The sequence below is a fragment of the Pseudopipra pipra genome, chromosome 5, assembly GCF_036250125.1.
Source record: "Pseudopipra pipra isolate bDixPip1 chromosome 5, bDixPip1.hap1, whole genome shotgun sequence".
Classification (NCBI taxonomy): Eukaryota; Metazoa; Chordata; class Aves; order Passeriformes; family Pipridae; genus Pseudopipra; species Pseudopipra pipra.
The window spans coordinates 13,047,296-13,063,447 of NC_087553.1; the positions used below are offsets into that span (position 1 = coordinate 13,047,296).

Here is a 16,152-nt window from a genome sequence, read left to right on the forward strand (position 1 = left end):
AAATTTGAATTATTTTCTGGGAGGTGCAGGCAGCGAAGGTCAACAATACCAGTGGGCACTCAAGGGTTTACCTTGGTTGCTCTCCATCTCCATGGTCTGCCCGGTTGGATCTTGCGAGCTCCCGTTTCCCACGACAGGTTTTGGGGGCTGCACGCCGGCGGCGGAGGCAGCGTGGGCCAGCTGGGGGAAGGGTCCGGGGAGGTGCGGCGGGGGCGGCTGGCGAGGGTGGTAAGGCACTCCCGGCGGGCACACGCGGGAGGAGAGCTGCTGCATGGCGATCATCTCCGGGCTGTCCATCATGGAGTCCCCGCCCTGGCACCCTCTCTGAACCTGAGGCGGTGCCCCAAACAGAGCGGCCGGTGGCTGTGGCATCCTCTGGCCGGCAGCTTTCCCGGGAGGTCGGATATACCCTGAGGGAGGCACCCCATGAGGTAGGAAATTCGATTGCTCTGTCCACTGGCTGGGAGGCAGCGGCGGCCTCATGGCCCGGGGGTCCATCATATGACCCAGGGCACGTGGCTGGAGCGAGGGCCCTGGCCCCATGGGCGCCTTCTCCTCCGGCCCCATGGCAGCCTGGCCGGCGGGGCCGTGGCTGCCATTCCACAGGGCTGGGTGTGCGCGGTTCAGGTACTTGTAGGGCCGGTACATGTGCCCCGGGGGGACCTCCGAGCCCTCCGGCGGCCTCACCGGGGGCCCGTTGTGCCTGGGTGGGAGGAAGCCCTGCTGGAATTGGGCTGGCGGGTAGACGGTGTCGGGCGGGGGGCCGCTGACCCTTCCCAGCTGCAGCGTGCCCGGCCGGGGGCCGAGGCCGGAGACGTGGGTGGGTCCCGCGCATGCCTGTTTCTCCGGAGTGGCCAGCCGGTGCCCGCGGTGCTCGCTCAGTCCCACGGCCGGCTGCGGAGGAGGCAGGGAGAGAGAGAGACATGAGGTGGGTCTCAGTGAGAGCCGTCACACCTGTGGGTCCTGGGGTGCTGCAGCGTTCCTTACCTGCATGGCAAAGTGCTGGTGCTGCTGGACCGGGTCTCCAGGATGGGGCTCAGGCACTCGCGGAGAGCCGTACAGCTTCGTGGGATCCGACCCGCGCAAGGGACCAAACGTTCCTGGCACGGCTGGTCTCTGGGGGACGGGGAGGGGTGCAGGGAGGACAAACAAAACAGCGTGTGAAGCACAAAAAAGCAACAGAAGCACTACAGGCTGGGGGAAGCCAAGGCTGGAGGTACCACACGGATGAACAGATGGACTTTTTTGGAGATGCCACGGAAAACCTGTAGACTCCCTTCTAGGAGGTGACACAGCTCCCTTGCCAAAGCCGCTCTCTCGCACCCCAGTCACTCACCTCTGCTTTTAGGTTGCAATATGCTCACTTGCCAGCCAAGTACTTGGGAGCAAGCAAGAAGACTGGAGAGGGCAGTGGTTTGCTCCAAGAAGTGGAGTGAACCACAAGACTATGGAAGCAGGAAAATAATGGAGGAATGTGCTAGACTTCCTTCAAAATACTTGATGCCTCCAGCTCTCCCTACTGCCTGCCACTATCTGCATCATAAGAATCGCTCTAAAAATTTTGTCTGATCTCCAGCTAAAAGGGCAAGGAATAGCCTGTATCTCAGAGGTGCAGCTGATACACCACACCACAAGACATCAGTGGTTAAAACAGAAAAGGCAGTGAAGGATGTGTGAGGAACAGCCCAGAGGGGAGGCAGAACAGGTGGCATTCAGAGAAGAAATGCTGGGCTAAAGATAGGTCACTGCTGCAGTCCAGGGTGGCCTTTGTTTGATTTAGTTTACTGCTTTTATAAATACTCAAGGCATGAAATGCAGTAGTACACAGATGGCACAAAGTTACCAGGCATCTGTAAACAATTGAGACAAAAGAAGACCAGCTTGTTTCAGCTTCATAAACTGGAGGTTAAGAGAGGAAATGTGACAGCTTCCCATGCACAATGGGGTAAAACTTTCTAAGGAGAGAAGAGAACTGGGGAAACCAGGGCTGGTACAAGACTACACAGGGACATGCTGGCCATGGGAAACGTTAGGAGATTGTTCCCAGCTCGTGTGGCAAAGACTGAAATTGTACCAGTTTAAACCTAAGTGCTGGAAAGTTTCACTTGAAGAAACCACAGCCCTGACCCTTTATCTCTGGGAAAAGGTTCTTGCCAGGCAGTAGGGATTTCACAATAGAAAGTTTCATTCCCCTTTACCTCCCTCCCTCCACAGGTCTGATGGGCACAGAACAGCGGAGGCTGGTCCTTACCATCTGTCCGGGGTGTGGCACAGGGCTGGGCATGCCGCCGTACTGCAGGGAGCGGGGGAAGCCTCGCCCGTTGGAAGGGCCCACCTCCCGAGTAGTCTGCATTGGGTTGCTACTTGGGTCCTCTACAGAGGATGAGGAGAAGGAGGAGGAGGAAGAAGAAGAGGAAGAAGCAGGAGCCCTGGAAGTAGCTCGATATGGTGGAGGTTTTCCTCCATTTTCCAGGCGTTGCTGTCTCTTGCCTGGCCCGTCTGGGTCTCGCGACCGAGTCCAAACACTGCCCGTGCCGGAGCGGCCGGTCCGCCGGCTCCTCTTCTCTCGTCTCCCATCTTCTCTGATCCAAAACTCTTCATCTGTGTCTCCATCTTCCCCAGGGAAGTGCTTCATCATTGCTCGGTGGAAACACCTCTCTAAGTTGTAAGCCATCTTGGTATATTCTGCAGTCAAAAAACCCCAACAACGTCAGGAATGGAGCCTTATAGAGAGAAACAGCTACGCAACATCAGACTTTCCCCATCAGATGAATCATCTCCCCTCCTCCAAGTTTCTTTGAGGAAGACTTTTGTTTCTAACTAGTTGGCTTTGGTTCCTAAACTTCCATAAGCAACACAGATCTGTTCAGTAACCCCACCAGAGGACAGGCACATAGGCATGACAAAGTACCACTGGCAGCACGGTCTGCGGAGTCAGCATTAACTCTGTTCCAGAGTAGTGCCAAGAATTACATTAGAGGAGCACTACCTCTGCTCACAGAGATGTGTGACCCGCACAGTGCACAGTTAGCCAGCAGAGTGCTGGGAGAAGAAATGTGAACTTCCAGCAAGGCTATTTGATTACGTTCAGAGGCTTTTCTTGGACTCATTCAAATCTCTGCTATAGGCTACAAGACAGAGGAAAATCAGCAAACACATTTATTCATGTACAGTTTCTAAAGCATTTGCTGGCCCTGACATGAGAGCTACTGCCAACACCAGAGTCCCCAGTGCACCATTTCCACAGGACAGTCCTGCTGAGATGGGCTTCTACTTTTTGTTGAGTGGGTAGGAAGGAAAAGACATGTGAGAGGTGTTAATGACAAGGCCTTGAAGCAAATGACCTTCCAGTTGTTTCCACTAAACTAACCCTGAAGTTCCCTGGGGGACAGAGCTCTGTCAGTGGCAGTGCAGGTATGCTTTTACTTGCAGCCAACAGCAACAAGCTGATTAGTTTCTAACTGTTATCCTTTTCAAGGTGTTGCTGGTGAGACACAGTCTGCAGTGATGACTCACCATATGGGAACTGATTTCTTACCTAAGTAACATGCAGAGTTTTAATTTTTAATTGGCATGGCAATTAAACCCAGGATTTCTCATTTGCAGACTCATGTTGTTCATTCAATAGACCAGGAACCTAAACCTGACATTTTCCATCCAAAGGACTACAAACCTGGTTCACTCCTCACTGTAGTACTCAAACACTAGGAGCTAACCAGACTCCAATGCTTTTCAGAATCTGTGTTAGTTACTATGAGAAAAAGGGGCACACAGGCACACACAAGCACACGAAGGAATGAGCTCAGAAAGAAACAGACTTTCTTCTCTTTATATGCTCTGCTGTCACCATCTACCAACACGGCAGTCCTTAGTATCCTATGCCCCTTCCAGCACGGCCAAATTGTGCTAAAAGCCTCACTAAAACCCCAGGCCTTATTACTCAGAAGCTCCTACTCTTTCATCTGGTCTCCCAAAAATATCCTGAAAGAGAAGAAGCACAAATCAAGGACTGGTGAGGAGGAAGAGATCACTGCTTGCTTTGACTGAGCACTGCAAATAGACCAATTTATTATCTTACTGCTCTTACCACTGCCTTCACCGTTGTACTTAAGACAGTTCCTGAACATGGTCTTCATATCACCCACAAATTCTTCCTTGGTGCAGTATTGACCTCCATTTAACTTCTTCTCCATGCTAGAGATATCCATGGGGGCCTAAAATACAACCAAACCTCCCTTCAGTGATAGCAAGCATAGTGGGGCGTACAAAGTTGGAGCTGTAGCTTCCTCAGAGAGGGGATGGGGCAGCAGAGGATGCTCTCCAGAGAGGAAGCCTCTCATCTTTGGTTTCCTTGACTTGTAAGGCTAGAAAGGACTACTGGAGACATGCAGTTTGAGAGGTGAGACTAATACAGCCCACAAAATATCAAAACACTTCCAAAAAACTGCCTCCTGGTCAACAAAGTGCATCAGTCAAGATGGCTGGAGCACTTTCCATACCTTAATGATCTGGTAGTAGTTGGGAGCATAGGATTCATCAACGGGCTCCAAGAAGGGCCAAGAGTCCTTGTGAGCCTTCACCACATCTAGAACTGGAGTTAGCAAGAGAAAGGCGAATGGTTACACACACACAGGGGAGGATTTAACTTTGAGCAAGTCACACAAAGGGGAAAGCTGGGGTAGGACTAACCTTTGTACATGGCTGTGAACTCATCATCCAGTTCATAGCTGCAATGAGAAGCACCACAGTGAATATGCAGACTGAGGACATGCTCTTGTACTTCATCTTCCCTTCCATCCATGCACAGTGTCACAATGCTGACAAATAGGCCTCATCACAAACACTCCACTCATGTGGACCAAATTCAGATGTTTACCACCTTACTCCTCACTGTTCTCTAACCTCACCTCTCCCTCCTCACTCCTGTGAATGGTTACACTCCTCTCCTTGCCATACTCACTACTTCAATGCACTCACGTGCTGCAATGCCCAGTTGTGTACTCACATATCCTTGGTCCTTCGCTCTTCCCTGGAAGGGGAACTGGGATCCAGGTGGGACAGCTCAGGAGGAAGCTCCTTTCCCTGCGCCAGCAGCCAGGCCCGCTCTTCACGAAGTTTCCTCCTCCTGGCCCGTTCTGCAGTAGGAAGAGGTGAAAAAACATTCAGCACTACTTGTCAACTTCTTTCAGGGAAAAAGAAGGCAGGTCCTGCAGCTCTCAAGAACTCCAGTGAGATGGTCTTGCTCTTTCAGCAAAAGCAGCAACAGCACAGGAGCAGGTGAGGTGAGAATGCAGCGCACCATCAACACACCTCTTCACTCTCCCTTGGTTTACCATCACTGATTTTGAAGCATTGCACAGATGCTCCCCTAGGCAGCTTCCAGAAGTGGTGTGGAACAGAGAGAGAAGTTCAACCAGACCTAGGCATAGATCAGCACTATGGAAAGAGCTGGCTTGTTGTTACCTTCCTTTAGGTGCTTCGGCTCAGGCAGGTAAACTGAAGGCAGCTGGTTTAGCACTGAAGGGGATGAAGAGCAGTGCAGAGGGAAGGGTGAAGTTCTACCAGCTAAGTGGCAGTGAGTAACTGGGGACATTAATATCCTCCATGATCATGGCTAGCTTTGGGAAGGTTGCTCAGGTGGGTCTTCACGGCCAGCAGCCAGAGCAAACAAGCTGCCACACAGGAAGACCACTGGGACAGCTTTGATTTAAAGAGGTGAGAGACAGGAAGAAGCAATTCTAGTAATATAACCTGTGGTTTGCAACCAGACAGCTGGCTAACAGATTGCTTCATAATAGAAAGTTTATGGGCTCTTATGAACCTCATTTCCTTTCTCTTATAAGAAATCTGAATTCATTTGACTTGCAAAACACCTGTGGTTGGACCAACCTTGCGTAGGAGCAGAATTCTGTGAAAGTAGTGTTCAAGGAGAGATGTCACAGGAGTAGGACCCCTGAAAACAGGCCACATCAGGGAACACCCAGAGAGAAAGAAAGATGGGAGAGACTTGGCTAACACCCTCTATCAGAGGCTTCATATTTGGAAAATGTCAAAGACTCAGGAAGTACCAGCTCTGGTGGAAAAATATTAATTTAATGTCTTACTCTGTCGGTCAAAAACAAGCTTGGGATAGCGGCTGAGGGCACAAAAAATGTAGGAATAGCTACAAAGTGGTTATTTATAGGGACATCCATGGTCAGATATGTCAAACATTGGTAAAAGAAAGCCTGAATTTCCTGTTAGAAGACTCTGGGCAGCACTGAAGTTGGGAGTATAGGACTTGGTTCTAAGGTGTCCTACAGAATGTAACAGCATCTACTATAACATTTCATGATGATAAGTCCAACATCCAATTGCAGGTAACAGAGATTATCTGAGTCTGTCCAAGCACAGTACTTCATGCTTCTTTCCTAAAATTAGCATCACTCAGAGGGCATTGCAATGGATGCATATTTGAGAAAGCTGAGGAAAACATGAAGCGATAATTCGGGCAGCAAAAGGAAAATCTCATGGCAACAGCAGCCAAGAGGTAAGGAGATGTAGATTTTAGAAATCCTCCAAGGCCTGCCAAAGATGTGACTCGGTAAACTGACAGGAATCGAGGAGCGCTACCCTGGTACCAGACTGGATCTCAGTCAGGATTAATGGCAGGAACCTCTACCACAGCTAGTGATTAACACAGCATGTTACATATCAGGCAGAGCTCATTCTCACACTGTTGGCCTGGGTTGAGTCCTACCCAGCAGCTTTAAAATCTAAACAGTGCCCTAAAAAGTACCTCAACCAGCTAGAAAGTCATGTTCGTGAGAGATTATGACAAAGCAGCATCTGGAAAGAGAACTGAGTAACTCTAACCTGCTGTTGTGGTAGAAATCTAGAAAGCTGCCTTAACTCATAAATTCAGGAGACTACAGATGGGCCCAGCAGGAAACTTGCTACCTGGGGTGTGCATTGGAGTGGGGGGAAGTGAAATCTCAGACTGGAAACAGGAAGGTGTTTTAAAAAACAGGCTTACAGTTCAAAATTGAGAAGAAGGTGAAGTGCTGATTAAGTTCATCAGAGAGCAGATATTTCACTTTGTATTTCACATCCTTCCTCTACAGAAGACCTAGGACTAGGGATGAGTTTAAACCAAAATAAAAGCATCTCTGCCAAGAAAAGCTATGAATGTATGCTAATTTATTTGAGTGGCTCTGGTGTCTTTGAATCAGATGATGTAGTGATTGCATTTACCCAGAAAAGGAAGCGGCTTATCCCAAAGCAAAGCCATGTTACAGGAACATTTATCTTTGCAGCTCCTCTGGAACCTCAAGATTAATTTTGTCTATACAGATGAAGAATTAAAAGCACAGAGAATATGCAATTTTCCAAGGTGAAACAGATACCTACAGCAGATATGGAAGCTGGATGAGTCTCAGTTTAAAGCACTGGATTAGCTAGGACTGGCAACCAGGAATATATGAAGGCCAAGGAAGTAATTGGATTTTCTAAAGGTTAGAAAGGTAAGCAGGTAAAAAACCCTATTCTTAGATAACATCTGGCATGCTACCAAACATCTGGTAGCAGACTGTTTCATCTTGGAAAGTTTACAAGGTTTGCATGAACCTAATCTTTTTTTTCCTTTTCTGATTCTTTATCCCCTTAAGGACTCAGGATACTGATATTGCCACACACTACCACCACAGCTTTCTGAAGATGCTCAGCCTTTCCCTAGAACTGCAACAGCCCAGCCAGTCACTGTGGCAGAAGCAGCAGCTCATGGAAGTCCCGTAAGGGAGGCTGACAGAGAGAAGGTGGTCAGAAATGAGCCTGCTCTGACACCCATGCCTACATGCTACAGCTGACTGCCTGCTGTCTGTGCCTTGAGCTGATGTATTAAATACATTTGTTTCTTGCAGAACAGTTTAACTCAGCATTTAATTCATAACCAAAAAAAAAAATAAAAAAAAATCAAACCAACATGTGAAGTTGCCACCTCTGGTGCTCTGGTAGCCTGGTCCCTTCATCTTTAGTTCTCCAACTGGTAAGGCCAGGAAAAAAATGTTACTCTTGCTACTCCTATGTTGTCCCCTTCCCTTTCTCCTCAAAGGGAATTCTTTCATCATGGACTGGGCCAAAAGAACCAAATGCTATTCAGCAAGAGCAAATCCAGCTAATCCTGCACACAGGGAAATCCATAAGGAGGCAAGTGGGGAGATGGAAGAGAACTGAGAAACAACGTGATAGCAGGAAAAAAAGCATAGCTGGGGGAGAAAATAAGCATGATTTGAGGAAGACAACACAGTCAAAGGGTATACTAGAGAACAGCCACCAATACCAAGGGAGATAGGCAAAGGAAAAGAAGCTACAGTCAGACCAACTTATCACAGATAAGTGCAAGAAAAGATATTCCCATTAGCAGGTCTGGCAGGGGAGGGACGTAAATGGCAGATCTTAATTCAAGATTTCAATCTTGGCTTTGAAAACTTCTCCTTCTGCTTCACACCTGGCTGCACGTTACCTTCCACTGCTTTGACCTTTTCCTCCATCTCTCTCTTCCTCTCCTCCTTTAGCAGCTGTTCCTGCTCTCTCTTCTGCACTGCTATAAGGATCTGGCGTTCCTCCTCTTCCTCCCTGCGCCTCTGCTTCTCCATGGAACTCAGCACATTCGGGTTTACCTGTGACAGAACAGGGCACCAAAAACTGTAACACGTTGGCTTATTCAAGTCTGAGCACAGGAAGGATTACTTTGAGCAAATATTAAAGCAAACCTAAAATGAATGGCTGGGAGGAAAAAAAAAAAGGGAAAAATGGATTTGTATGCATGAATTCCTAGATGAAAAGCAACATGTAAAGGAAAGTTATTTGTCAAGCAATGAAATCCTACTGATACAAGGACAATGGAAGGAGAAGCGATGGGTTAGACAAGCTGCCATTCTGTCAGGGACACACTGTGAGTATTTCCCTTCCCTTCTGGGCAAAGGATTCAGGCTGTTGACAGCACCACAGAACACCTCTACCTCTTCCAGCTAGCAGAGCTCCAAGTGGGAAGTGTGAGCAGAAAGAACTACGTTGCCAAACCTGGCTCTGCTATAAAACACAGAGTACTTCATTAGGAAAAGAGACTGGTACAGCCTTGCATCGAGGTATCGTTTGGAATGTTTTCCTTTCCTGTTCAAAATTTCTGTGTGCTAATCTCCCCTGAACTACATCTTGTTTGTTTATTTGGACAGTTTTCCTGCTGGGTCCCAAAACCAGTTTTCTCACTCCAGGATGCCTGGCTCTTTATTGCCCCACTTCCTCAGCTCCCTACTGCCAGCAGGCTCCAAGGCTGTGTTTGATCCTGCTTAAGACTGCAGGCTTCCCGACCAGGGATCGCCTGCTCCTATTTCTCCAATGAAGTGCAAGATATGTATATGGAAGTGTGGAATTATCTTTATTAGCTTAAATTAATGATAAGACAAATGAATCAGTCATCCACCAGCCGCTCCCACCCCTTTGACTTCTGCAAGACCAAGATACATGTGCCTTGTCAGCAGGGAATATCAATGGGAAAAGAACAGCGTACACACAGTTTGCTCCAACTTCATTTTCAGGGAATAACCAGCAACCACCACTTAAGCAGAAGGCATTTCCTGAGGATTAGCAATCAGCTGGGGTCCGTTGGCTGCTGCTCAGATCATCAACTTCTCCAGGCCCATTATTAATCCCCAGAAAAAAAAAATTCTGGCCCCATGATTACTGTTTTGTCCTTGTTTCATTGCCTAGGAGTGGAACCTGGGGCTGTTTTGATAAACACCTAGAAATGCTGTCTGGTTTCACTGTACATTCATTCCCCCTCTGCCTCCCCTTCCCCTATACAGCCCTGAGCTGCCCTAGAAAGTCCCACTCCAACTCCCTGTGGATGAGCATCATGAATTATCTCCCTATTTCCAGCAGCAAAAATATTTTAAGAGAATTATATTTCAACCACCAACAGTCACAGAGAAGTGTCAAAGAGAGGGTGATGGGACTCTTGACAAAATTAGGACCATATCCTGCATTTAGAGACAGACTGGGCAGCAAAAACACCAATCTTTTTAGGTGAACCCTATAGCATCATCTCACCATGAGGGAACTCTGCCTATTTCTTTTCCTTTTTAGATATTTGCCAAATGTTAGTAGTTCACTCGTACATCCCTTTCCTAGAAAAATCATTCTGTGAGCCCATGTGCCTTAGCTTAGCCAGCTTCTCCTCACATTCAGCCTAAAGTTCATTTCTCAACCCCTCATTCCATCCAGTTATTCTCAGGTTCTTCTGGGTGAGCACAAATCCTTCTGTTCTTCAGCCATAATCCAGCCTTTACAGGCTTCCTCAGACACTTACACAAAACTCCCACATTTCTCCAGTTAGGTTAAATGTTTCCTTATAAAGCAATCCTTACAGTTCCAGTTGTCTCTCAGGGCTTTTCTCCCTGATCAATATCCAAACACCAGGATGCTCAGGACTGAAAGTGCTTTGCCAAGTACAAGGGGTCAAGAACCTACAGGACTGGGTTCTACACTTACGCTTTTGATTCTTTTCATATCCCTTTCTCAAATGCTCTACCATCTGATTTTCTACTCATGAGCTGCAAACAATTTCCTTTCAGGTCTGATCCCGACCATCGTCCAACAGTTTACCCCTGACTTTCTTGATCAATCTTCAAATAGCAGTAAGAACCAAAAAAGTTAGGCTCTGCAGCAATTAGAAGAGGTGAGCAGGAACCAGCCATCAGAAGTTGGCACACTAATATGTTTTATTGAGGATGTGACCATCAGCCTTTAAACTCTCCAACCAGTAGATCTAAGCCAGCCTGGCATGACATGCCAACTTCTCTGATTGTTGGTACACAGGTGAGACCTTCCCTTTCCCTGGATTCATACAACTTTCACCATTCATGTCCTATGGAAACACAAACACAACATCCAAGCTGCAGTGCTCACCACCAGAACCTTTCCAAGCCTGCAGGGTGCATTCAGCACCCTACACTGTAATGGCATCGAATCCATAGCATGTTCCAGGTCAACACACCACAAATATGGCATTGACAAAGCAAGGGGACAATTTTAAGCAAAGAAAGGGTGTCATCCTACTAGATGCAGGAAGCAGAAGAAGAAAAGGGAAAAGCAGAAACTACAGATGCAGTGTAGTGAGCCCCAAGGGCTGCAGCAGACACCCACAACAGCACTTGCTCCCTGCAGCACTTGCAGGGCAGCAGCAATGCTGGCTCTTTGAGACACTTCAGACACAGAAACAACCTGATTTTCAGAGGGACCCTCTGCCTGGTGTCCCCCTTAAGCCCACTAGGGATGAGTGTGCTTAACTCAGGGTTAAAAAAATACGTGAACACAAACCAGTAAACTCCTATGAGATGTGGTGGAAGACGACGCCTATTGGAACGATAAAAACAAGAACCAAACTCAAGTTAAACTTCCTTCCTGACCACACAGGTGGCAAAAGGACGTTTCTCCAGCTTCCTCCCCACTTGGAGGATAAAAACCACTGCTACCACAGCATCACCGCCTCCTTCCCTCCGGTAGAGAGCACTCCAGGACACAACATCGCTGCCTTCCCCTGGCCCTGCGACCTGAAAGGGCCAAACTCCTGCCCAAACTCCTGCCGTTTGCTTTGCTCTCCAGGCAGTTGGTATCAGACTTCAGGGGCAGAAGGCCAGGAGGCACGAGTGCCCTGGACACCCTGGCCTCTCATCCGCCAAACCTTTCCCGCTCAGGTTTCCACAGCGTGATCCTAATGAGGGTGCTGCTCAGGCGGCTCTTAATGAGGAGCTAATCTGAACCACCTGTTGAGAAATCCCCTGCAGGATCAGGAGCCCATGGAGCAGTTACATCCTGGACTGAAGCAGCAGCCAGGAGGAAGGGGTCACCTGCACTCGGCCGAGGTTTTCTCCCCCAGGCTCGCCTGCTGCCCGCCCTCACTTGACAAATAAGATATCAGACATGCTCGCACCTTCCTTGGCTCCCCAGTGGCAGGGATGACTGCCACATCCTGCTGGGGAGCGCTGTGAGCATCACCACCCTCACACTGGCTGGCTCCCTGTGCCCCGGGAGCCAGGAGGGCCCCCCGCTCGCTGGAAACATTTCACTGGCCCACAGGCAGCAATTAACAGCCCTCTGCCACAGCAGACCTGGAGCACCTGCGGTACTGATTAGCATCATTCAGGCTCCATGTGTTTCCCACTCCCCTCCTCCTCTGGGATTTCTGCTGCCTGTGAACAAACACGTGTCCCTGTGCTTCCTGCACGGTGGGCTTTGCAGAGAGCAATTCTGGCCCCAAACTGACCATCACTGGGGTCTTATTTTCCTCCCGGCAGGCTTTTATCTGCAGCATGATGAGAGGTTCTTCCTTCCTTTTATTTATCTGTTCCAAGTAAGTATATTTATTGCAGGGAACTACTTTCTCCTTTGTTTTGCGGGAACCTCTGACTCTGGCTCATGTGGAATATTCCCTGCAGCTTTATTTCCCAGGCTCTGACAAAACACCAGGTAACTACGTTTTGATTACATCTGCGGTGAGAGATTATGCCACAACCTGATAGAATCAAGACAATCTTTTCCTCCAGAGCTAATCCCGAGTTGTCCGACCGATTGCTTTGGGCAGCAGTTGCCAGTTCAAAGACCCCCCATCTCCACAGTACCACATGCCTGGCTGTGCCGGCGTGACTGTTAGGGGCTGTGTGGTGAACTGGATCAGAAAACTGATCTATGTTAAAAATAACCCCGACCAAAGAAAAAGGTTATATTTAACTCCAGTCATTTTCCTGGGTCTGGTTCACTGCACAGACCCGCAAGGAGCGGCAGCAGCAGTGCTGTTACACTGATGGGGTGGAGGAGATGAGGGTGAAGAGGCATGGAAAGAGCCATTTCAGCCAACATAGCTGCAGTTTGATAAGCATTTCTTTAAGCTGCCTACATTGTGACTTCCATTTCCAGCTGACCCCCTCCTAGCTCAGCTCCGCATGCTGCATCAGTCACTCTTCTCTCCCTCAGCACTATCTACATCCTCATGTGTTTGCAGCCTCACGTTTTCCCCTTGGCTGAATTTCTGTCATTTCCCTTTGTAAGCCGGTTCTTCTAGCCCTCTCATCCTTCTTCAACTTTTCTTTGAACTGCCTCGAATGTGCCAGCACTCTCATTGAAGTGGAATTCCCCAGACTGAGTGCAGATTTCCATATGCAGCTGCACCGGAGTCTGCAGCGAGGCCGGTTACCTCTGCGATCCAGAGGGCAGCACCTCCCTGCTCGCCATAGAAACCCTGAGTGTCAGCCTGCCTTTGACGGGCATTACCACCCATCTCTCTTTCAGCACAAGCACTTTCAAGCGACTCCTTCCCACTGAATAGCGATGCTGCGGTTTATTTTTTCCCCTAGGAGGCATCTGCTCTCGCCTCCCTCCGTCGTCCTCCCCCTCGCACCCCCCCTCACCTCCTGCTTGATTGGTTTGATGGGCTGATGGTCAGACATCCACCTGGGAGAAAACTCTGTCCGCTGCAGACGCTTCTCCTGAAACAGGGTTGAGAATTGAGGGAAGGAAAAAGAGAGTGGAGGAAATTAGGGCACATCGGTGACACTGGCAGGAGAAACTCTGGGGGCTAGAAGTGACCATGAAATCCCTATTAGCTTTACAAGGGTAGCAAACAAGCAAACTGAACTCAGTCCAAGAACATCACGCTGGCTGCAGAGCCCATTTTGCAAAGCCATCTAGCCGAAGGATCCCTTTCCAAATCTGTCCCACCTGAAAACATTCAGTTGACGGACAATACCCTTCAGAGTTTCAGGGCTCTGACATAACCAGCTCAAGCAGACTTAGCTAGGACAGCTAAAGCAGCCAGTGCCCCTCCAGCAGAGCCAGCTGAGAAAGGGCAGTAAAAGTGGAATCACAGGCAGTTTGCATAGAAAAGCTAGGCTGTAAATCGCAGCAGTTCAAAAGCACAGAGAATTCCCTGCTAGGAGAAAAGGGACACAGAACATGGCTGAAGACAGTAACCCCTTCAGCCTTCCTACCAACGCCGCCGTGCAACCATGAACCAGATCCTCAAGCATCAACTCTAGCCCTGCCACAGCATGGGGGAGAGCCTTTCCCCCCCCCACAAGCTGAACAGCCCCCACATCCATGACACTTGGAAGGCTGGAGGTGGGGTGACGGGCTGCTTGGATTCAGCAACTTCACTCAGCAGACGTCCATGCTCTTGGAAGCGGTCAAAGAGAGGTAAACAGGATGTCATGTCTCCTCACCTTCTGTGCAATCATGTTGCAGATCTCCGGCAGGAAGTCTTCACTCAAGAGTTTGTAGAGCTGCCGCTCTCTAAGGGAAGTCCTCTCTCTGAAGCTCTCTGTGACCTGCCTCCACTCCTCTTCCGTCTGGCACAGCAGCCACCATGTTCCACGGCCAGGCCCTTGGGACCCTTCAAAAACATGAAAGGATGTTATCTCCACAGCAGTTATGACTAACAGCTCTTCTTGATCCCTTCTCTTCTCTCCTCAGGGCTCAGGAAGAGCAAAAGACACTGTTAATGGCCACTGTTACAAAAAACATGCTCTTTGCTATAGACCCAAAGCTCTCCTCATCCAGCAGAAGCACTGCTACCTCCCTTAGTGACACTGAAAGTGATGCCAAGACACAGAGGAAACACACAGTTGAAGAAATAATGATGGGAAATGGCAATACACAGGTAGTACAACATCCCTGTAGCAAGCCTACATTCCAGTTATGATGGACCAGAGAAAAGGATTTAATTTGCTTCTTGTAATGGAGGCTGTCAGCCAGAGTAGGACATGGGGAAATACAAACATCTGATTTAGTCTGGCAGCAGAATAAAGCCATCAAAAAATACTGTAATTTGAAATAAGCTCTTTTTTTTTTTTTTTAAGCACTGCAAACCTTTTCTGCAGTGAAAAAATCCCCCTGTTCTCCCCAAATGAAACATTTTGTTTGCAGGCACTTGAAAGAACAGAAGAGGAAGCGAAGGACAGGGTTCATCAGGCTGCCAGATGAGGGGGAAGTTCCAAAAGTTCACATCCCATCCTTGCTTGATCCAGAGTGGGATTGAAGCAGATCACCCACCGCTCTGAGCATGTCCCAACTACCAAGACACTCTGAGCTGTTCCACCTTGTGTGAAATATTTGAATGCTAATTGTGAAGGAAGGGCTCTCTTGCATGGTGGTTGGAACACCCACCTGGAGAGGGGGAATGTGGTTCCTGCTCCACAAATGTTTACACAGAGTAGGGAAGCCTCATGGGTTGCAACTTGTATGCTTTTGCCCCAGGATGCTCTCTAAGCAAAAAAGGTTGTGGCCCTTTTTTTTTTCACTTGGGAGAAGGGGGGGGATGAGTCTTGAATCAAACACCTTCAGGTTGGGGAGTTCTCAGCTCCCTCTAGACTTTTCTAGAGCTAACCACTGGCTCCTGGAAAGAAAGCAATGGCCACCACTGCCACTGGCAGATGTCATGTACCCTCTCATCACATTTTCAACCAAACTAACAATGAAAAATATAAAGAAGTGAAAAAACAGAGCTTCTTTCTCTCTGAACCTGATTCTGGGCCCTTTATGGATCTGAGCTGCAAGTGCCTCTGGCATGCAAGCTGTCAGGTTGCCCTAGGAAGATTGGGAAGCTGCAGCCTCCCCCCAGCCACCTGCCCTCTGTCAGAAGCCTGGGTGCCATGGCAGTGGCACAGAGCGAGCACATGCTCTGGGTCACAGGCCAGCCTGGACTTGAGCCCACCCTCAGCTTCAGCTCAAGTGAATGCTCTGGGGACTAGTAACGGAGATGGCAAAGGACCAGCCATCTGCCCACCTGCAGGGGGGAGCTTACCTGCACGCTGCCCCCAAACCCTGTACCCTTGTTTCCTATTCCCTTGCCAGCTGCCTACGGAGAACTCATTTCAATAGCAAACAGGACTAAGGCACTGCTTTGTGCCACCAGAAGATTACTCTGCAGCTGAAGTGACACAATTTGCTGGAAGACAATGATCTGATAAAACCCCCAGCGCCTCACGCGCACCGCTCTGGCTCTGCCGCCCAGCTCTGGAGCAGCCGCCAGGAAATCTGAAGACAAAGGGCAAAGGGAAGGAGGCATGGGAAAGACAATGCCACCCTTGCCTTTTATTGTGAGGGAACAGGCAGGCCGAGTCC

General features: G+C 48.9%; 1 protein-coding gene across 2 annotated transcripts in view; it reads right to left on the bottom strand.

The window, feature by feature from the left end:
* LOC135414139 (chromatin remodeling regulator CECR2) overlaps positions 1–16,152 on the bottom strand; it is a 102,043-nt gene that overhangs the window by 12,649 nt on the left and 73,242 nt on the right. Inside the window, exons 7-16 of one of the 2 annotated variants that reach the window (XM_064654512.1) lie at positions 14,253–14,422; positions 13,443–13,520; positions 8,501–8,657; positions 5,006–5,135; positions 4,690–4,727; positions 4,500–4,591; positions 4,088–4,214; positions 2,252–2,685; positions 988–1,116; positions 72–894 (exon numbers count right to left, since the gene is read on the bottom strand). In XM_064654512.1, coding sequence (XP_064510582.1) covers positions 72–894; positions 988–1,116; positions 2,252–2,685; positions 4,088–4,214; positions 4,500–4,591; positions 4,690–4,727; positions 5,006–5,135; positions 8,501–8,657; positions 13,443–13,520; positions 14,253–14,422 — 2,178 coding nt within the window. The remainder of the gene's footprint in view (positions 1–71; positions 895–987; positions 1,117–2,251; positions 2,686–4,087; positions 4,215–4,499; positions 4,592–4,689; positions 4,728–5,005; positions 5,136–8,500; positions 8,658–13,442; positions 13,521–14,252; positions 14,423–16,152) is intronic. The other variant, XM_064654513.1, reaches the window with a different exon arrangement.